Source organism: Populus nigra, chromosome 8, assembly GCF_951802175.1.
Source record: "Populus nigra chromosome 8, ddPopNigr1.1, whole genome shotgun sequence".
In the NCBI taxonomy this organism is placed as follows: domain Eukaryota; kingdom Viridiplantae; phylum Streptophyta; class Magnoliopsida; order Malpighiales; family Salicaceae; genus Populus; species Populus nigra.
This window is the reverse complement of record NC_084859.1, coordinates 2,867,138-2,891,153: the sequence shown is the minus strand read 5'-3', so window position 1 is coordinate 2,891,153 and position 24,016 is coordinate 2,867,138. Positions and strand designations below refer to the sequence as shown.

The 24,016-nt window shown below is 33.5% G+C and overlaps 1 protein-coding gene across 3 annotated transcripts in view; it reads right to left on the bottom strand.

Annotated features, from left to right (window-relative positions):
- LOC133701741 (mediator of RNA polymerase II transcription subunit 15a) overlaps window positions 1–24,016 on the bottom strand; it is a 124,324-nt gene that overhangs the window by 40,628 nt on the left and 59,680 nt on the right. The window contains exons 1-3 of one of the 3 annotated variants that reach the window (XM_062125805.1): window positions 2,168–3,504; window positions 1,151–1,471; window positions 487–557 (exon numbers count right to left, since the gene is read on the bottom strand). In XM_062125805.1, the coding sequence (XP_061981789.1) occupies window positions 487–557; window positions 1,151–1,250 (171 nt within the window). In that variant the 5' untranslated portion in view covers window positions 1,251–1,471; window positions 2,168–3,504. Of the gene's footprint in view, window positions 1–486; window positions 558–1,150; window positions 3,505–24,016 lie in introns of those variants that run through there. The other 2 variants (XM_062125804.1, XM_062125803.1) reach the window with 2 other exon arrangements.

Sequence of the window (24,016 nt, the reverse complement as noted above, 5' to 3'; positions counted from 1 at the left end):
AACAGCCTTCCTGGCTGTTTCTCCTAGCTTTGCTCTACTCCTCATTTCCTCTGCTTCTTCACCCATCATAATTTGAGTGATTGCCTTCTCTACAGCTTCACTTTTAACATGATCTCCATGCACTCTAAGCCATTCCTTAACTCCAGTTTTTAAAACATCAGTCACCAACTTTTCATTATAGAATTGCTCAGCAAAATATTGGTTTCCTAAGCACAAAAAAAAAATTATCCTTATCAACAACCATTCTTATTCCCGTTTTACTACTCTCCTAAGCACAAAAAAAATTGTCCTTATCAAACATGCAGCTATGACTTGAGACATTCAGAATTTCAACCTCATTTTCTAAAAAATTCAACAATACTGGATATGGTCATGATTCAATGGAATAAGTCCCACTTATTTTCTTGAGACCTTTTTCCATTGAAATCTTGCAAGACTATGGCATTCATGAACTCCATCTAATGAACAGTAAATCACATAAATTACTTTCTGATAGATCTCCTCTTGCCAATCAGCGCCTTTTGCATGTCCAGTCTGTGCTGTAGAATCTAGGGATGCTACAAAAATTTCAATGCGGACAACAAAATATTAGAATTCATGTATTTTTGTGTGTTTTCCATATACAAGGGTATTTCTGTAATTTTAACACTTGCTGAAAATTACAAAATATTGCACGTCTCAGTTTTATTTTCCATTTAGTATTTAATTATTCCCAAAGTATAGCGAGCTTCATTAGGTTTTTCCTATTCTAGATAGGACTATTAGTATTTTCCTATATAGAAATACAAGTCCTTTTTGTATTAGGAACTTCATCTAAATGTTATGTAATCCTATAGATGCAGAATGGGAGGGTGAAAAGCTGGTGCAATGCACTGGATGGTATGATGTGGTAACAAATGCGTGTGTGATTGCAATGGTTTCAATAGCAGTGGCATTACTAATGCCATAAGTGGCAGCAGTGGCACATAAAGCTACCTAAAAGAGCATTGCTGACTTGAACCATTATGAGAGGTGAACAGTTGGTGCACCGCACTGTAGGGCATCGTGTGGTTACAAATGCATGTGTGATTGCAATAGTTCCAATAGCAGTGGCATTTCTAATGCCATAAGGGGAAGCAGTGGCACATAAAGCTACCAAAAAGAGCATAACCTGGCATTTGTCTCTGAGAATTGGCAAACATAGTGGAAGGAATCCCTTGTCCCATTGAATTCCCCACTGAGTTCTGTGAAACACCAGGGATACTCTGCATGTTAGGATTCTGGACAACAGTGTTGGGGATAGTCTGGGTTACACTAGAGACAGGAGGCAGTGCTGCTTGTTAACCAGCATAACTTTGAACTCCATTAGATGCCATGCAATTCTGCATGTTCTGTGATACCAACTGCTGACGTGCTTGAGACTGATCAGTGGACAATAGGATAGGGAGAAACAGCCCTTGATTCTAAACTTCAGGGGGCATACTATGGGATGCTGTTCAAGATAAAAGGCAAAAGGGAAAACCATGTCACAGAAAAAAAGAAGGCACTCAACAAGGAAGACAAATGAAACATCGGCAGTTCACACATAAAGTTACGAGCGAAAGAATTGGGATGGATTTGATTCAAAGCATAAAAGTGTCCTCTGACAATTTTCGGGGATGGGGGAAGAACAAGCGGCTGAAAACAAAAATAATATGACAATTTTCATGGTGGGGGAAAGAAAAGGAGGCAAAAAACAAAAACAATATGTAATATTCTTGCCTAACATTCATCAATTACTCAACTTTTTGATCAAAGCATGCCATACACATAGCAATATACTGCAATAAAATGCAAAAGAGTTTGATAACAATGCGACAAACAAAACAAAAGGTAAGATGTTTAGAAATTCAATGCTCGGCATTATTATTATATATGAAAGAAGGATCAAATACTTTCTCTCGAAAGAAAAGCAAGAAAGTGACGTCTTACCTGTCCTCCTAAACAGGAAAATCTTTAAAATCTACCATCTCAATCATAAAATATAAAATAGCCATGCATCGTGGAGGTGATCATGAGATTTTTCCAGCAAGGTGATATACATAGCAATATGCAGCAATAAAATGTAAAAGAGTTTGATAACAATGCAAGAAGAAAAACAAAAGGTTAGATGTTTAGAAATTCAATGCTCGGCTGCATTATAACCTACTGGATCCATGGGGGCAGTGGGCATAGCGTTTTGAGACCTGATCTCCATTGAAAGCATCTCCAGAGATATTTTACGCATTTTACGCAGATAATGATACTAGCTATGAGCTTCATATATTAGTGACTTAGTTGCAAAGCAGGGGAGTCTCTGTGAAAACATTATAATAGCATTTACTCTGAGTAACTTCTATGCATGTGCTGTAATTGACAAAGAAAAGAAGAGAAATCCTTTCAATATATGAAAATGCAACGAGTTAACCTTATCTCACACTGCAATATATACTCTACAGTATTCATTGACCAATGCAAGTGCCAGCAGTAGCTGTCTATATGATTTTGGATGTAGAGAGGTCAACAAAACATTCAACTCTATGCTAAGAATCTAGGAAACCATGCACCATTGTGGCAAATTGATTTTTGTCTGCTGCTTTTCAACTTTAAGATCACTATCATTTCAACCCTGTAGAAGTTAAAACAAATAGAAGGCCCAAATCCAACACCATTCATTTAAGTTCAGTTACAACTCGAGTTTTAAAATGAAACACGTATGCTCATAGCAATAGATTAACCTTGAAATTAAAAGCGGAACAAGCTTCATGCAGCCATCCAAGAGGTCATCATCAAAAGAAGAGATGACACAATAAATTCCAACAAAAATTACTTCCCAGCACTTTATGTTCCCTCAAGTTTGCTTCAGCCAAATATGGATGCATAACAAATATACACAGCCAAATATGGTGCTAGGATCCTGGGTATTCGGCATTCTAAGCAAAGATTTGGGCCTGAATCTTCATGGTGCTTCTAAAACCAAAGAAGCATTCCCTTCTAAGCAAATACTTACTGTCAAACCCCCCTCCCCCTCCCCTCCTATTCTTGTTATATATGTATACATTTACTTCTCTGAAAGAATAAACATTGTAGGGAGCAAATAGTGTAAATAGAAAGAGGAAAATACCACAGCAAAAATAGAAGATGTCTAGGATGTTTTAGTCTAGGAAAAAGAAGAAGAAAACGACGAGCATTAACAATGAATATTTCATGCTATCATCAACCCTAAAGAGCAGACTGATAAGAATCAACTTAACAAATTTACAGGCACATCTTTCTTTGAATAGACAACACAATAACCCTGACCATACTAAATGCTCCACCCATAGTAGAATCGGCTGATTGCGCCTTTCTTCAAGTTGCGTTCACGAGCAGCGATTTCATCGGATCCGATTATATATCTTTTTAATTTAGTTATTAAAATCGAATTTCTCTCTCTGGATAAGAATTTTAGTTAAATAAATGAAAACGCAAACATAAATTTTAAAAATAAAAAACATGATAGAAAAGGAACCACCGGGTGGAGATTTGAAGCCTTATTGGTTGAGGTGGCGGCGGAGGTGGCGGTTCCCTAGAGCGGAGGAGGGAAAGAGAGAGAGCTCAGGTGGGGAGAGGTGAGGCATGTCGGACCAAAGTGAACAGAGCTTGACAGATGACTTTATTCTTTTCCAGATTCGCTAACAAACTAAAAGAACTGTATTCTGGTGCTGCATCACTGTTCATAACCGACAAACTAAAACTAAAGGAATTATATATATATATATATATATATATAAACTAAGAGTGCTCATTAAAACACGGTGCACTGTGTGTGAATCCTGTGGATTCACAGTCTGTACCGCGGTCCGTCTCTGTTTTCGCGTTTCTTCTCGCGCGGTGGGTGTTGCCGCGCTTTCTTCTCGGCTGCTGAGGCTCCCTGGCGTCTTTTCATCGACTTTGTCTGGTGCATGTTCAGATTGAGGCGGTTTGGCTGGTGCTAGGTGCGCGAGGAGATGTCAGCCCACGGGTAATCACCTGCATCGGCTGGGATGGCTTCATTGAAGCTGTCCTCTTGGTCTGTGGCGGGCCTTCTTATTAACTGAGACAATTCTAACTCATTTTTATTAATGATTTTTTTTTTCTAACTGAGACATTGTTTTTGTTTATAAACTCTTTTCTATTATATTTTTTTTATCAAATCTTTTATAGAAAATATCATATAAATTCTTGGTTGTAATATCAAAATAAAATATTAAATAAATCACGAAATAATATTGCAATTATACTACTAATACTAAAATGCAGAAAATATCTAATTTTTATTTTTGTTATTAATTTATATACATGTTTTATGTTATGTGGAAACTTGTAGTAAAAAAGAACAATAATTTTATGAACTATTTAAGGTATTCTAACAATCTTAAAACAATTTATTTTCTAAAATATTTGTTGTGTGTGTGTGTGTGTATGATGATTCAGTTACATATGAAATAGATAATCTATCAAGAATAAATTAATTATATGTTGACATGGATTAAAAAATATAGTTTAATTTTAGTAGGGAAAGTAAAGTGTATATATCTTCTTTTAAATTCCATGGCTATGTTAAATTCCTTATCTTTTGTTATTTGTGTACTTGTTGCATTCATTGTACGGGGAAAAAAAGTTTATGTTGCATGGTATTTTCCTTTGTTGTTGTGTTGTTATGGGAAAAAAAAGTTGCATTAATATAGATATAATCCGAAATATATAATTAAATTTTTAAAGGCTCAGCTGGAATACTAAAGCATAAAAGAGAGAAGATGAAGAGGAAAAAAAAACTTTGTCGCCACCGAACCACCTCGAATATGACAACACACGTCACACCATCAACTACACCTTTACATTACACGTTGAACTATCACACATCTCCTTGATAACATGGTGGCTTATCATGTGCTGACACGTGTTTTTTTATTAATTTATTAATATTTTAATATTTTAAATTACTAAATCGCTACTAAAAGCATATAAATATTACAAAAAAAGCTATATTGCAAGGATGAAAACGTTATCCCAAGCCAATTTTAGATTTTTTTATTCTAAGGTTAACTTTATCATTTTGCAGTACACAAAACATGGAAAAGACTAAAAAATACCTCTTGTCAAGGTCAATATTTTTGAACTCTCAAGGGTATTGATGTCATTTTACTGTGCAAATAAAATAGAATAGACAAAAATAGACTCTAACCAAAAGATCAATAGTTTTTTTGCTTGCAAGGACAACGATGTAGTTTTAGTGTGCGAAAAAGGAGTAAAACTATTAAATTATCCCCAATCAATTTACAAATAACCTTTAGATCACCTGAAAAAGATAACTTTACCTCGTTAGCAAGTCAATTGTTTTGTGTAGAGAAGGGCAAAAGATAAATATATTGTACTAATCCACGATATTTTACCTCACAGTCTATAATGAATCACTTGAATTATTGATCTCTTTTAAGGGTTATATATATATAATTCTATTTTTTTTTAGTTCATGTTTACATTTTTAGCATGCATTTTCAAATCAAATTTCTAATCTCTTGCACGCATATAATTGTTTTTAAAATATATTTTTTTCATATTTGACAATGTTTTTGCATTAAAAAAATTAGGATAGCCGGTAATGTGGGCCACTTGTCTAGTTAGGTACTATAATAGTGTTTCATTTTTATATAAATAGTGAAATACTTTATTTTTTAAAATTTTTTCTTTCTTTTTTATTTGGTTTTGTTTTGTTTTCTTTTTTACAAATTAATCCTTATTTTTTATTTAATTCTTTTTTTGGCCTCATTATATAAGATAAAGCTTTCAATTTAATTAGAAATAAACCACTATACTAACAAGTTATGCTTCTCTTTATATATATTTTTTGTTTTTTTAAGTGGTCCTTATATTTTTTTTGCTTCTTGATTTAGTGTTTTTTTCATTTTATTTCTTTTCATTTTTTTACAAATCGGTCTTTAGACATTTTCTTCCCTTTTTTATTTAACTTTTTTTTTTTGGTCTAATTGTATGAGATAAAGATTTTAATTTAATTAAAAAATTATTTATTATACTAAAATAGTTAGGGTTTTCCCTCCTACTTCATTATTCATATCCTCTCTTTTTTTTTAAAAAAAAAATCTATCTTCTAATTTTTTCTTCTTTTGATTGAATGATTTTTGTTGTTTTTTTTCTTTCAATTTCACTTTAATATTTTATTGATTTTGAATTGGTCATCTTAATTTGTTTTTGTTTTCTTTATATGTAATTATCGCAGTCTCAAACAGACATCTTTAAATTTGTTTAGTGCTTAATTTTGTAAGTGTCTATTTTAGTTCTCACATCATTATATAAAAATAGTTTTTAAACCAAAGAGTTCATGATTTAGGTTGTGCATTTGATGAGTTAAACTGCGAAGCTCGAGCTGATCTAGTATATCATCATTTCAATGTAAAAAAAAAAGATATCATCTTGATTTTCTTTCTTAAAATTCAAACCATGTTTGTATTGGTTATTTGAGTTGCCTTAATTTGTACATGTCAAGCCAACTAGGTCATGTACGTACAGCTCCCTTGCGAATTAATTTTAAACCTATGTTAGGTAAGAAGTCAAGTGGAGAGGTTTCAAGGTTGTTAACGGGATCAGGTTTAATAACAATGTCATATTGTTCCTTTGTTTTTAAACTCTACCTTCCATTTTTTTTCTTTCTTTCAATTGAATCCTTTTTGGCTTTTTTTTTTTAATTTCATCCTTTAATATTTTGTTGATTTTGAATTAGTCTTATTTTAGTTTGCATTCTATGATATTATTGCAGTCTCAAACAAATGTCCTAACATTTGGTTGGTGTTTAATTTTACGAGCATCTATTTTTGTTATCATATCATTAAGCAAAAAATAATTAAAAATAATTAAAGTTGTTAAACCAGGTGGAGTTCATTATTCAAGTCATGGGTTTGGAGAGTTAAGTCACGAAACCAGAATCAATATAATATGTCATCATATCAATGTTAAAAAAAGACGTCATTTTAAAATTTTAGTTTGGACCTACCATGTTAACTAGATCATGTTAGAATAACTTTTATATTAGTTAATTTTAAACTTGATATAGATAAAGAGTCAAATCAAAAGAATTTAAAATTAATCCATTAGATGGAGGTAGTTTCTTAAGCCTAAATGATTTTTTTATGTTGCGCAAAACATATACTAGTTCCTTCCAAAATATTTACAAGTAAACACTCGTGCATATTATGATAAAAATTTTATTTAACCAATGTCTGTATTTTTATGAAACAAACAAATAAATCCCTCAAGTTTTTTTAAATAATTAATTGATTTTATAATCAATAAAATATTAAAGTGAAAATATTGCTGACATCTCTATATTTGACAAACGAAAAACGATTTCACTGTTCAGTGTAGTGTCTCACTGTAGAAATGGTTCTTTGTAATTCTATGGAAGTTTAATGTTAGTTATGTGAAAGATAAAAAGTTTATTGCTATTTCACTGTTCAGTGTCTCCCTTTGAATTTTATTGTATATTCTTTTCATAGATGTTTTGCATGACTTAATATTCCATAAGTATGTTAATTAAGTATGCATCCAATGTAATTTTAGTTTGTTGCAAAAATAAATATATGAATGACTTTTATTTAATAAAATTGATTACATTCATAAACTTGTTTTATTTAAAACGATAATTCATAATTTGATAATTAAATAATATTCGTATAATAAGAATACATGGTGCATGTATTAGGTTCAATGTTTTTTTTAAAAAAATACCTTGATAAATTTTTTTTATTGATTAATGTATAAATTTATTTAATAATAATATCTTGATTAATTAATAAATTTCATGGTCCCAATGATATTAATTTATAGATGTTTAACTGTATATTGTATTCATTTTTTTAAAAATATATAAATTTTACATGATAAAATTAAAAACACTTAATTCCATATAAGGAAAATATTTATTTTTTTAAACCACAATACAAAAATACTAATATGGATACTAACACGTTAATATATTCCCTAAAATATAATCTAATCCCTTTTTCCAACATATGACAATTTATTCATGTAATTGACATTTTATTGGCTTAAATTAGTGAAGATTTTTTTACGATTGATGAAAATATAATTTAGCTAAGATAAAAGTTTATCAAGATTAGTTTAGATTATCTAAAAGATAAGTTCAAATAGAGTAGAAAAAGTTATATGAAGATAACTTTATCAGTGTTTTTGTAAAATATATTAGCAATCTGTTACCAACATTATATACTAGAAAACTTGAAAATTATCCTTATCTTTATCACATAAAACATATATATAAGAAATGTTAAGTTTGAAGAAAGAAGTGGGTTGTGTGCTTCAGAGGAGAGTTTCATAACATAAAAGCATCAATCACATTGAAGCAAGTGTGTCAATCAGCTGAGTTTATGCAAAGATTCGCAACACATACTCTTGAAATACAAGGAGGATGTAGGAAATTCTCGAGGAGAATCGGTTCCTGAAGAGTTGGAGAGCTTGCAAAGTCCTAGAGAGGAGTTCCTATGTGAATTGTTAACAACTAGAAGTTCTAGTTAGGATAACGACAATTTAAAGATCGTCAGATGTACTGACAAGCTATTGCGTTAGGAGATATAACATGGATCGTCAGATGTACTGACAAGCTATTGGTAGTACAAACACAAAGGATTGTGTTCATAAGTACTCCTTTTGTAATCATTCAAACTAATAAAAAAAATATTTATCTTGGGTTCGGCTTCCCTGAATGGGTTTTTTTTTAAAGAGTTCTTTAAAATGTTTTCTTTTCGTAACTAAATACCTTGTGCATTTGAGTTTTCTTCATTTTTTATTTATGTGGATACTGATTAATGTTTGCAAAGTGTTATCAAATCACCTATTAACAAGTAGTAAATAGAAAAATGAACTTTCAATACATCATATAAAAATATAAATAATATAAAATAAAATTTTTTAAATCACCCTAAATTTATACATTATCTCATGGGTATTTTATTTTGATTAGCAGAACTCTAAAAATGCTTAATAATTAAAAGCTAAAATAATAAAATTTTATCAAATTATTAAATCAGATCGTTGATTATTATTTTTATGTTATCTTTGAAATATTTTTAAATTTATTATTAATATTAAAAGAAGACTCCTTTAAGCAAAATGATTTGTGTACTTTTACTTTTTATTCATCCCCCATATAATTAAAATTTAAAAATAATAAAATTAAATAAATTATTAAATTAGAATTTTTTTCATAGGAGACTCTAGGTTATTGTGTTATGTTATCTTTAACTTTTTTATATGAAATTATTAGATATTTAGCAAAAAATAAATATAAAGTTTTTATTCGTATCTATATCGACTTTAATATGTGTTTAACATATGTTAAAAAAAACTCTCTAAAATAGAAGGATCTGTAGAAATTATAATGCCAATATAATAATATTACTTGATTTGAAGTAATTCATAAATATCTTAATATAATAGCTATAGTAGTAGGAGAAGATATTTTAATAATAAAATATAAATATTTGTATATGAGATCCAATGCTATATCAATTTCTATTTCCTTGGATTTTTTTAAAGATTTTTCGATTTTAGAAATGGCTAAATATAAATAATCAAAATTGATAATCAAAAAGAAAAATTATGAAATATTTGTATTTTAGTTGCTACTCATGTTATAATATGTGAAAATCAAGGAAAAAATAAATAATATTTAATCAAAGACTAAATAAAATAAATATATATATATATATAGCTGTAATATCTGATCTCAAAACACGGACTATATATTTAATAATATTGTATCTTGGAATCAATGTTTTATTTAATAAAATAAAAAAAGAAGATAGAAAAACAATTGAAAAAAATGAAAACAAATAGGTCTAAAAAAATGTCTCCTAACCAAAAAACAATGATAAGACATTCACTATAAAATAAGTAAATATTAAATCACATTCTATTAAAATATACGATAAAAATTTGTTAAAAAATATTAAAATTGTAAAAAACAAAATAGTTATTAATACTAACTAAAAATAAAGAGAAAAGCTTAATAATAAATACACATAAAAATATTTGATCTTCTTGACATTGTTTAAAATTTTCTTTTATTTAATTACCTATCATCTTTTAGTAATGTTATTAATGTTAATTGATAATGATATCCCACACAAACTTAAAGTTTAATACCATTCATGTTTTTTTTTTTATAGCGTGATTTTTATTGTCAAGGTTGCCATGACACGACTTCTTTTAATGGCAAAGAGAAAATAGTATTTAGTGCTGATATTTTACAGTGTAAGATCGATTCTTGTACTGCTGATTCTTTATCTGGTTTGTTTCTTTCAAAAACATTCTGAGAATGGAATGATACAACTGCTATAATGTGAGTTGTTGGTCCAACTCTTTACAATTGGGATTTAATAAGCAGGGAAAGGTTGCAGAATCAATCATTACTGTAGTCATTTTTTCCTCAGTCATTGTCACGACCCGAGTCCCGGATCCATGACCGGCACATAGACAAGGTTCCCCTCCAAGGTTCCATACCTATGCGAACCCAAACTTACACACAACTTATCCTAACTCAATCAGAGTTCAACGCAGCATTAATAACAAAATCAACTTCATAATATAATTGAATTGTCTTAATACAAAAGTTTATAAAAGTTCAGAGTTTTGGAGCACTAACTAGACATAAAGAAAAGGTACAAATTACTACCAAAAAAGCAGGTTCTGAAGGTCCAACAAAATGACCTGCTATCAAGCTATAAGCCTGAAAAGGATAAATAATGAGATAGTGAGTTCAACAACTCAGTGAGTAGATAACGTTCAATATACACACACGAGGTAATACAGCAATGAGAAATATATATACAAGTATGGATTTAGGTTCTTATGGAAGTGTTCTCAAATTGGCCATAACAAGAAGATCATATGGTAAAACTCGTCAGAAAATCAAAATGCAATGAGCATGAGGCTCCGTACTGTGGGATGATCAGTCCACACAGGTTGGTGACTCCCCCGACCAACTAGGGTTCAGATACGATGTGCACAAAGACTAACACTACCCTGTTAGCATGGGTATTCTGACTGACATACCATAGGTTCATAATCATAATCTAACAAACATATTCATATCTCAAAACTCAACTCATGACATCAATCAAATGAGGAGCTATCAATTCAGAAGTCAATTCAAAATATATGTTGGTTCATATCAAGAATTCAGATTCAATAATTGATCATGCTTTATCAAAACAAGGATAATAATTAACATATATATTATCAAGAAGCATGATCCAATTCATATTAGCAAATCAAATATTTATAATATTTCTCATGCATATGGAAAATTATCCACTCACCTGACTCGAAAGCAACAAAACTCAAAGCTGATATCGAAGAAAATCCTACTGACGTCCCGCCGGTAGAATATCAGGATTATCTGAATATAAAGGAGACATATTTAAGAATGACTCAAAAGAATATATATAACCTATTTAATACACTTATCTAAGGGTGTATTCCATAACCCTAAATGTTTTTGAACTAACTAGTTATCTTTCCTAAAAACCCAACATTTAACGGTTTTCCCGAAATCTAATCCATAATAAAACAATTAATAAAATTGGTAATAATTCACTAAATAACCCTCAATTATTCATCAAAATAATCTGAAAAAAGTAATATTACAGCTAGGGACTAATCTGTAATTTATCATATTCTTAAGGGTTAAATTGCAACTTTTGTCAAATTGGAGGACCAAACTAAAATTTATCATAAATCCATGAATATACTGAAATTATGTCCATAATTCATCCTCATTTCTGTCCAGATCATCTCATTATACTCCAGGGACCATTCTGGAATTTTACCAAATTTTTAGGATCAAATTGTAATTTTTGTCAAATTGGAGGACCAAATTGAAAGTGTTAAATTCTCTTATCTATACAGTAATTCTGTCCATAATTCATATGTTATTCTGTTCAGAATCTCGGAATAGGCTCCAGGGACCATTCTGCAAATTTTCCAAAGTTTGGGGACTAAACTGTAATTTTCCAAAATTGAGGGACCAAATTGAATTTTCATCATCTTCAACCTCCAACTCAGAATTCTCACAGGTTACCTACTGTTCTTGCCAAATTTCTAACTCAACATTCACCATTTACACAATTCATAACTCAAAATCATCATCTTTCAATTCAATCTCTCAAAATCAACCAAATAATCAAATACCCACAACAATTAACTCTATAACATTCAACTTAATTCATCAATTAACCCAAAACACAAATTTTCAAAACCCTAACATTTATCAAAACCAAAATTAAAAGCTCAATAATACAAATTTATATATTTAACAACTTAAATCTTACCTTTAAACTTATTTCCTCCAACTCCTTTTCTTTTTCCCTTATTTTCCCCTCTTTTCTCTTCTTCTTCTTCTTTCTCCCTTCTCTCTCCCGTCAGTTTTTACTCTAAATTTTCTGATCTCTTGTTTTTTTTTTTTTCTATTTATATATATTATGTATTTATACAATTACTACAATACCCTTCATTTAATTATACCCACTTCTAAACCACCAAGGGCTCTATAGCCTTTTCCTATCTATTTATATTCAAAACATTACAGTCATATCTAAAACACGAGAGATCATTGAACAACAAACTGCAATAAGAGATAAACGTTGACATATGATTCACTTGTTTAACAAAGTAATATCTAGAGCTTATAAGAGCAAGGAATTTCTCAAGAATATATGAAAGATAAACATACCAAGCCTACAGCTCCACTGGGACTTGCAGAATTTGTCGCCATCACATGACATCTCATGAACGCTAAAGAATCAACAGATTTTTGCATAGGAAAGCTGGATACTACCTATGGCTTTTTCACTGGAAACAGTAGCTAAAATTTGTAGAGGAGAAAGAAGAGCCTCCCCATTGTCTCTCTCTTCTTCTTTAGTCCAAACACTCTTAATAACAGGTTCACCAGCAGGATTGGTTAGTCTACCATCTAATAGGCAGCATATATTAACCAAAATTATGGAAGTTAGACCTCCTTTTCTTCCATATCATTACTGGGAACAACATAAGCTACTCAGGACTTTGTTTTCAGTTGAAAATTGTTGCCAGCAAGTGATGCGTGCATGCAGTTTCTCGAGATGTTGAAGGCTTTCCAAGTTCTGTATCTCTCCAGCAAGTGATGTGTTGTGCAAATCTCTAAAGCAAATTGCAATGGAATGAGAAATGAAGGAAAAAAAAAAGTGAAATCAAATGAAAACAACAGGAAAAGTCAGAGTTAAGTTTACAGTGTTTTAAGATCCAATAAGGCACCCAAAGGAGGACTAATTAACTTCAAATTAATGTCTGAAAGCTCTCTAAGAAAATCAATAGGTTCCCATATTATCGGTGAGTTATCCTCCCGCCCGAGATCCAAGCTAGTAGACTGCTGAATGACCTGAAGTGCTGACACCGCTGCAAAATTCAACAACCAAGAGAAAGAGAAGAATCCATTATATCCAAGTAACAACAAATCCGAGGTGAAAATTCACAAAATGAACAAACACAAATTTTAATATTTTTCTTGTTTTCTAAATCAAAATAGAAAAAGCCCAACATGAGTTGACAATAGAAGTAAAAAATCCATAACTGCCAAAAAAAACTGAAACCAAATGAAAAATCAACAGGAAGAGACACTCATCTTGTTCCATTCAGTCAGGCAAATAACCTAATGAAGAAATACCAAGGGAGAACCAAACATAACAACAGTCCTAAACTAAATAGAGAGAAGGAGGTGAGGCCAATGTTGGGAAGAAACCCAAGGTGAGGCCATGTGGGTTTATGCATTAAATGTTGGCATGAACTGTCATTGAGATTAATTGCTGAAATCACGAGGATAGAATCCATTAGCTCCACAAAATATGTATCACCATGATCCTAGCCAAAATCTATGTAAATAGTTATTACTTTCCATACTTAGCAGCCGTGTATATGCTATAAGAACTTGCTCATATTCAGAACAGAAATAATAAGAAGAATATATCATTGTAACATGGTATCAGAGCGTCAACTCTAGGATCTGTCTGATTCTTTCTATGAGCCAACAGAAAGAAAGGGAAAGAAGATAGAATTCTGGAAGATTGAGAAAATGAGAGATCCTACCTCCTCAACAGAAAACTCCCAAGCAGATCCCTCAACCCTTGCTGACTTAACATCCAGAATATCACAGATGTTGAGTCAGACAACAACTGCAGCAACTCATGAATCTGTTGCTGCACCAATCGGTATCAAGTTGAATGATACGAACTATGGACTCTGGTCCCAAGTTGTTGAGATGTATATCTCTGGTAAAGACAAGTTGGGATACATAAATGGAGATCTTCCACAACCTACAGAGATAGATCCTGCTTTCAGAAAGTGGAGAACTGAAAATGCAGTGGTAAAAGGATGGCTAATCAACTCCATGGAACCAAAACTAATTGGAAATTACATCAGATTTCCAACGGCTAAGGCAGTATGGGATACTATTGCCACAACGTATTTTGATGGCTCCGACACCTCACAAGTCTATGATCTCAAGAGAAGCGTGACAAGACTCAAACAGGGGGAAGGATCAATCGAGACATATTACAACACTCTTCAAAGTCTTTGGAGAGAGATTGATTTTCGACGTCCAAATCCCATGAAATGTGAAGTTGATATACAGAAATATAACTCTATTATACAGGAAGATAGAGTTTATACTTTCTTGGACGGACTTGATGATCGCTTGGACAAGATTCGAGCTGATGTGCTTCAACTTCACCCTTTTCCAACAATTGAACAGGCATATGCCCATGTCCGACGAGAAGATCTGAGACAAATTGTGATGTTATCAAAAGCAGATACCAGTTCCAGCATGGCCATGATATCAAAAGGAGGACAGAAATCGCAACAACAACCTTCTCTTCAGATGGTAATGGATGGGAAACCAGGCATGAAATCAAAAACACAAGTTGAGGGAGGTGGTTGTACACACTGTGGGAATATGAAACACACTAAGGAAACCTGTTTCAAGCTCCATGGATATCCAGACTGGTGGCATGAACTCAAGACAAAGAAAAAGCGTGAAAGTGGTCGTGCTGCACTTGTCAGCTCTGAGAGAACTACTTCTTCATCAATCAAACCTCACCTTTCTCTTATATCTCAAGAGGATTTTTTACCAGCAGCAGCAAATTGTTCCCTGGCCCAGAATGAATCAGGTAACCACGACTGGATTATTGATTCTGGGGCAACTGATCACATGACATACGATCCACAAGACTTTATTGAAACGACTCAACCAAAACGGACATGCATAACCAATGCAAACGGTGAAAAATATCCAGTTACAGGGGCTGGAGAAGTAGCACTGTCATCCTCTTTCTCTTTATCAAACACTTTACTTGTTCCAACTCTTTCCAATAAATTATTGTCGGTGGGACAAGTTACTGAGGATTTGAACTGCTGCGCACTAATCTATCCAAAAATTTGCTTGTTTCAGGATATTCTAACCAAGGAGATTATTGGTCGTGGTACTAAACGAGGGGGGCTATACTACATTGATGACTTCAGAATTGGTCAGGCAAACAATGCTCATCATCTTGGTAACAAAGAACGTGATATCTGGTTGTGGCATCACCGCTTGGGACACCCGTCATTCTCCTACTTAAGACATTTATTTCCTAGTTTGTTTTCCAACTCAGACAATACAATGTTAAAATGTAAAACCTGCATTTTAGCTAAAAGTCATCGAGTTTCCTATCCAATAAATTCAAAAAGGTGTGAGACACCATTTATGTTAATTCACTCGGACGTATGGGGACCAGCCCCCATTTCAGTTTCTTCAGGCATCAGATGGTTTGTGATTTTTGTGGATGACTGCACACGCATGACATGGCTATATTTGATGAAAAGTAAGAATGAGGTAGCAAGGATTTTTCGCTCTTTCCATACTATGATCAAGACTCAATTCTTTGCCAAACTTCAGATCCTCCGTTCTGACAATGGTGGGGAGTATGACAATAAAGAGCTGCAGGAGTACTTCCAAGCATGTGGGCTATACCATGAGACAACATGCTCCCAAACACCACAACAAAATGGTGTTGTAGAGAGGAAGAACAGACATATTCTAGAAACAACTCGAGCCCTCTTAACAGCAGCAAATGCACCTCCACGGTATTGGACAGATGCAGTCACAGCCGCTGTCTATTTGCTGAACCGAATGCCGTCTAGGGTGTTAAACTTCAACACTCCATTACAAGCTCTCGCCCATCATGTGTCTCTCCCGTCTATACTTATGCTTCCACCAAAAATATTTGGATGTGTAGCTTATGTCCATCTTCATAAAAATCAAAGAACCAAACTTGATCCATGTGCAGTCCGCTGCATCTTCCTGGGCTATGCACAACATAAGAAGGGCTACCGATGCTATGATCCTGCAACAAGACGTCTTTACGTCACAATGGATGTTACATTTCTAGAAACTGAATGCTTCTTTCAAGAGCCAGGTTCCCATTCTTCTCTTCAGGGGGAGATGATTAGTGAAGAGCAGAACATAGACCATGGTTATAATTGGGAGAACTGGCCATGGTTTAGAGACACAAATACAAGAGTTGGGCAGAATAATGGCACAGAGAATGAACAAGAACAAGAACAGCTCACTAACACAGAAGGTGGCACAAATACAAGAGTTGGGCAGAATAACGAGACAGAGAATGAACAAGAACAAGGACAGCCCACTGACATAGAAGATGGTAGAGTTGGACAGAACAACGAGACAGAGAATGAACAAGAACAAGAACAGCCCCCTCTCGGTTCAGTATCAACCAATCATTCTCCTAAGAATAATCCTGAGGTACAGTTCCCAAATCTCTCTCTTAATAATATTGAAGATAGTTTTGTTGGCTACAAATTACCCCCCAGGTATAACCGCGGCAAGCCACCAAGTCGATACTCACCAGACCATAGAGAGGAGAAAACTAAATATCCAATTGCTAATCATGTCAGTACCCAAAGACTGTCACAGCCACTCAAGACCTTTGTGCACAAACTGTCTTCTGAACACATCCCAAACACAGTGCAAGAAGCCTTGGGAAATCCAAAATGGAATCAAGCAATAACCGAAGAGATGGCAGCTTTACAAAAGAATGAAACATGGGAGCTCATGCCGCTACCAGAAGGGAAGAAAGCAGTAGGATGTAAATGGATATTCTCTATTAAATATAAGGCAGATGGAACAATAGATCGATACAAGGCAAGGCTTGTCGCAAAAGGATATACACAATCATATGGCATCGACTATCAAGAGACGTTTTCACCAGTGGCAAAATTAAATACGGTCAGGGTATTGCTGTCAATCTCTGCAAATTTAGATTGGCCACTCCACCAGCTCGACGTAAAAAATGCATTTCTTTATGGGAACCTTGAAGAAGAAGTGTATATGGATGTCCTACCAGGCTTTGCTACCTCACATGCTGGAGTAGTGTGCAAGCTACAGAAGGCACTATATGGTCTGAAACAATCTCCAAGGGCATGGTTTGGACGGTTTAGTTTGGCCATGAAGAAGTATGGCTTCAAACAAAGCAATTCAGATCACACTTTATTCCTAAAACATCGGGGGAAAATGGTAACTACCCTTTTAATTTATGTTGATGATATGATAATTACAGGAAATGATGAGGAGGAGATCTCGAGCTTGCAAGAACATTTGGCGACTGAGTTCGAAATGAAAAACCTTGGAGGACTAAAATATTTTTTGGGGATTGAAGTGGCTCGATCAAGTAAAGGGATATTTCTCTCACAAAGAAAGTATGTACTTGACCTACTAGCTGAGACAGGTATGCTCGATTGTAAACCAGCAGACACACCAACAGTCCAAAACCACAAACTAGGTGAGCATCCAAATCAAATACCCACTAACAGAGAAAGGTATCAGCGGCTAGTTGGGAAGTTGATTTATCTATCTCATACTCGACCAGACATTGCCTATGCTGTGAGCTTGGTGAGTCAATTTATGCATAGCCCAAGTGAAGGGCACATGGAAGCTGTATTCCGGATCTTACGATATTTGAAGGCATCTCCAGGAAAAGGGTTTATGTTCAGGAAGTATAACCACCTAAACATTGATGGGTATACAGATGCAGATTGGGCCGGAAACATTGTTGATAGAAAGTCTACTTCTGGGTATTTCACCTTTGTTGGAGGAAACTTAGTCACTTGGAGAAGTAAGAAACAGAAAGTTGTGGCATTATCTAGTGCAGAGGCTGAGTTTCGTGGCATGGCCAAAGGACTTTGCGAGCTTCTTTGGCTAAGGGAGTTAGTGGAAGAAATTGGCTACTCATCTAGGCCACCTATGAGACTGTTTTGTGACAATAAAGTAGCTATACAAATCGCACAAAATCCAGTTCAACATGACAGGACAAAACATGTTGAAATAGATCGACATTTTATCAAAGAAAAGCTCGAGGCCAAAATAGTTCAATTCCCATTTGTAAAATCAGAAACCCAACTAGCGGACATTCTCACAAAAGCTGTTTCAAGCAAGGTGTTCCATAACTCGCTAGACAAGTTGGGCATTGAAGACATCTATGCACCAACTTGAGGGGGAGTGTTGGCATGAACTGTCATTGAGATTAATAGCTGAAATCACGAGGATAGAATCCATTAGCTCCACAAAATATGTATCACCATGATCCTAGCCAAAATCTATGTAAATAGTTATTACTTTCCATACTTAGCAGCCGTGTATATGCTATAAGAACTTGCTCATATTCAGAACAGAAATAATAAGAAGAATATATCATTGTAACATTAAATACATAATGATGCTGTTGTCCCAATCATAGAAAGGAGCCACCACATTAGCTCAATTTAGAGAAGAAGCTGAGTCAGACCCAGGGATCACCTCTCCCCCAAAGCTTAGCAATCCACAAAAGCTGGAAATTACAACCACCTCTCATGAGCGCCAGAGTCGACAATGATCCAGGGAGAAAGCAGCTTGACCAATCCACACAAAGCTCAGCCATCCTTCCAGACCCAAAAGCAAGCAAATGGTTGGCAAGAAGAGCAGCCAATAACCCGCGCTAATTAGACAGAAACAAACCAACAACGACACCAAAAAAATAATCAAAGAAGCCACGTAAGCCACGCCCAAAAGTGGACCATCGACACCTAAAATGAGAAACGAATGAAGAACTGTTCTAATCCACATGAAGTACAATATGGATGAACAAAGATAATGTCACACCTCTAAAACTCAAAACCACTGGCAGAATGACATAATGAATACGACGACAACCAAAAGGCAATGAAAAGACGAAGAACCTGGGAAAGAAGAACATCCACTAAGGAATGAAAAGCTCCAGCAAACCAACCGAAAAAAGATCCTGCAGAGATAGTGATAACAACACAAACCTACATTAAAAGAAAAGAAACTAAAAAATCTGGAAGATAAACTCAATGAAATCAACAGAAAAAAAATAAAAAACAAAAGCAAGTTAATCAAAATAAAGGAAGAGGAGCTCTAGAAAAATGAGTACCAATGGTAGAAAACCATATGAACAGAAAAGAAAGCAAAAAAAGCCCAAGAGAGAGGCATGAAAGAAAACCAAAACAAAATGCAAATGAATCTATCTACTCCAACCCACAAAAATTTTGTGAAAGCATGGGAAACCCAAAGATAAGAGAAGAAGCAATGGAGGAAAAAAAAAGAAGACTACACTGATGTCGTAGCAACAAATGGCCTGAGAGTGATGCCCAGACTTGAAAGCAAAAGAAAACAAAAAAATGAAGAGCTAATTGGAAATTCAAGACCCAACCTCAAGAAAAGTCCTTGCTGCCCCACTCATTTAATACACAATGATTCTGCATTGACATCAAAAGCTGAGCCACAGCCAAAGAGCAACTCTTTCTATAAGGAAGTTGAGCCAAGCCAGACTTGACGCAAACAAAAAGACCACCAGAGAAGCCAAGACAACCTGCAATAGACCCAGCAGAAATGCAGCCCAAGGATCCCAAAGCTGCAACAGCCAACTCAGTCGTGACAGAGCTGAGCATAGCAGAAACAAAGCAGGGGAAAAGGGCTTGATTCTGCATTGACAACAAAAGTTGAGCCACAGCCATACAAAAACTCTCTCCACACCCCATCAATCCTTAGAAAAACAGGTGATGAAAGGCCAGCCAAGCAGCTGCAACAGCCAACCCACCCGTGTCAAATTTGAGATGCCTGAGCATGGCAGGAGTTGAGCAGAGGAAAAAGAAGATAAAAAGCACTGCTGTATCAAGGACTGTTCTAATCCACGTCAGTCTTGATAAACAGTAATTTAACCACATGATTTAGGGCACGTTTGGGAACGCGGCTGCGGCTGCGATCCCAAAAAATTTAATTTTTTTTTTACTAAAATTTAATATGGTTTGTATGTTTTGAATCGTTTTGATGTGCTAATGTCAAAAATGATTTTTTAAAAAAATGAAAAAACATCATTGGCATGAAAAGTTATTTGAAAAGCATCTGCAACCACACTGCCAAACACACTCTTAGTTTATAGTCATTACATAGCCGCGTGATGCTGCGGGTTAATTTTTTTATATAAAAAATATCAAAAAAACTAAGATCTAAAAATGTTAAGTTTTTTTATGAAGTTATACCCGCGACAATGTGCAGTCCACAATCAAAGGTATAAAAACAACAAAAAAACTAAAAAAAACTGAAGGCATCAGCCAATAATTCAATAGAAAAAAATTTAATATTGATGAATGAAATTAAATAAAAAAAATTATTAATTAAAAAGAAAAAAATAAAAGAAAAAAAACTTATAAGAAGAAAAAAACTAATGAAGAAAAAGAAAAAAAATCTAAACTAACTGGGTTAACCCGTCAAACCTGAGATCCGTGTCATGAAAGTCTGATAACTAAATAGGAAAAAAAATTAACATCAACAAATTAAATAAAAAAATTAATTAAAAAGAAAAAAAAGCATCAACCTTTTCACCGTGAACTGCATTGTGCAGTCTATAGTGAAAGGCATAAAAAGAAAAGAAAAAGCAAAAAAAAAACTAAAGGCATCGGTTTTTTAATTGTGGATTGCATACAATATTAAAAGATGAAATCAGAAAAAAAAACTAATGAGGAAAAAGAAAAAAAATCTGAATCAACTAGGTTAACCCGTCAGACCTGGGATTCGTGTCATGAAAGTGTGATAATTAAATAGAAAAAAGATTTATTATTAATGAACTAAATTAAAAAAAAAGATTATTTAAAATGGAAAAAGCAAAGAGAAAAAAACCTACAAGAAGAAAAAAACTAATGAAGAAAAAGAAAAAAATTTGAATCAACTGGGTTAACCCGTCAAACCTGGGATCCGTGTCATGAAAGTCTGATAACTAAATAGAAAGAAAGTCAATACCAACAAACTAAAATAAAAAAATAAAAAATAAAAAAAACAATGAAAAAAGAAAAATAAATAAATAAATGCATCAGCTTTTTCATTGTGGACTGAACTGTGCAGTCCACAGTAAAAAGCTCAAAAAGGAAAAGAAAAAGAAAAAAAACAAAGGCATACGTCACGGGTTAATTTTTTTCTTTCATAAAAAATATCAAAAAGGCTAAGATTTAAGAGTGTTAGGTCTTTATGCAAAGATATACTCAAGAGTCTTGGGTCTAGCTGCAACGATTGAACCGAGAGTAATATTTATAATATTAATAATAATATTAAACTTACATTACTCAAGTTTAAGTGAGTCTGGTTGTAACACCGGACCCAAGAGCCTTGAATGTAGGTCTGGCTGCAAGGTCGTGTCATAAAAATATGATAATTAAATAGATTAATTAAAAAGAAAGAAACAAAGAAAAAAACTAACAGGAAGAAAAAAACTAATGAAGGAAAAGAAAAAAAATCTGAATTAACTAGGTTAACCCTTCAAACTCGGTTAACCCATCAAACTTGAGATTTGCGTCATGAAAGTTTGATAACTAAATAGAAAAAAAAATTGACGGGTTAACCTATAATTAACTAGGTTAACCCATCAAACCAGGTTAACCCGTCAAGCCAGGGATACGTGTAACAACCTCGATTTCCCACATCCTTTTTCGCGATACATTGAAAATTTTTAGGTAAATTTTTTTATATATACCGGTTCCACCAAATTTCTACCAAAATTTCGGCAGAGTCTCCCCTATACTAGAAGGTCCCAAGTTATCGACAAAACCATATTACACTTCCAATTTTAATTCACATCCTGATCCAATCATCCTGGATCTCAACCCAACTCAACATCATCAACGCAACACATGTTATTCAATAACGTCATATAATGTAATTCAAGTTAAAGATTCGATTTCCAACTGTAAACATGCATGGTTAAATAGGTACTTAAAGTTTCAAACATTAGATTAAAGTCATACATTCAAATTTACAAATTAATATTACATTTCAAGTTTTAGGAGATAAGACTCTTAATTTACAAATAATTACATGGTCAAAAGCAAAAGGTAACTAAACCAATATCATTTTGGACGCGACCCTGATGGACCTGAAAATAGAAATTAACGTCTACACATAAATATAAAAAAGTAGTAACAAACAATAACAATGATAGGTAATAACCTTCATAGAATTTCTTTTGAGAGATAAAATTAGGTATAAACCTCTTTTACAAGCATTTTCAATCTATTACCAATATCCATCTAATATCCTATCCCATTTGTTGAGAATAATTTCATCTTGGAAATCTCAACACAACTCAACGATTTTCGAACACCATCTCCTTATAAATCAATTCTCAATTATACCCAGACATTTATCTCTTGGTATCATTAGCTTATCTCATTCCCTTGGAATAACTAATCAATATTTTCCCTTTTATTTTCTAGAAAGTAATTGCCGACATTAATAAATCTCATTAGTATCATGAGTCTTTTAATATTGGGTTAGACTAATCACTTACATTCACGTACCGATATTAACACAACCGATTAGTATCATTAACTATTCATATCTAGAGTATTAAATCTTATTCATATCTGATTTACCATCAAAGTTGTCGATGTCAAGAACCCTTGACATTATTAGCCTCCTTACCTGGAGTACTAATCACACCAGAAATGGTTGTCGATACCAATATGACCCATTGATATCATTAACTATTCTTGACCCGAAATAGTTAATAAACTTATCTTTCTCACTGAACCAGGAGTAACCATGCCGATGTTAGTAATCTTTACTAACATCATTAGTCACCCAATTGCTCGGGATCGACTAATCAATTTAAGAAATGTCGGCACCAATGAAACCTCATTGATACCATTAGCAATCCAAACCTGAATTTCTAATCAATGTCGTTTGAAATGCCGATACCAATGAAACCTCATTGATACCATTAGCTATCCCAATCCGGATAGCTAATCAATATCACCCTAAATGCCGGTACCACTGAAACCTCACTGATACCATTAGCTATCCAAACCCGGATAGCTAATCAATGTCACCCTAAATGCCGGTACCAATGAAACCTCATTGATACCATTAGCTATCCAAACCCGGATAGCTAATCAATGTCACTTGAAATTTCCATTCGTATCGATCCCCTTTCTTTCTTTTCTTCTTCTTCTTCTTCTTCTTCTTCTTCTTTCTTCCTTTTTTTTTTAATATCATATGCATTATAATAACTGTTGCTAAGTATCATTCACACACAAACTTAGTTATTGACACTATGACCATAATAACATAATTAATTCGATACATAACAATGCACGCAAGTCACCCCTATTCGTTTAAACATTATCCTAACTAATAGAGGTATACCGTTGCACATAAGGTACTCTTACTCATTTCAATATCATCGAAGCAATAAAACAATAAATTCTGAAATTTATCAATAAGTTTACACAACTTAAAAAGACAAGGTGCGATATACCTGCTTCCTTCACATAAATTATTTAAACACATACACATCATCAGTATACATATATAAATCGAGCATCAATAATT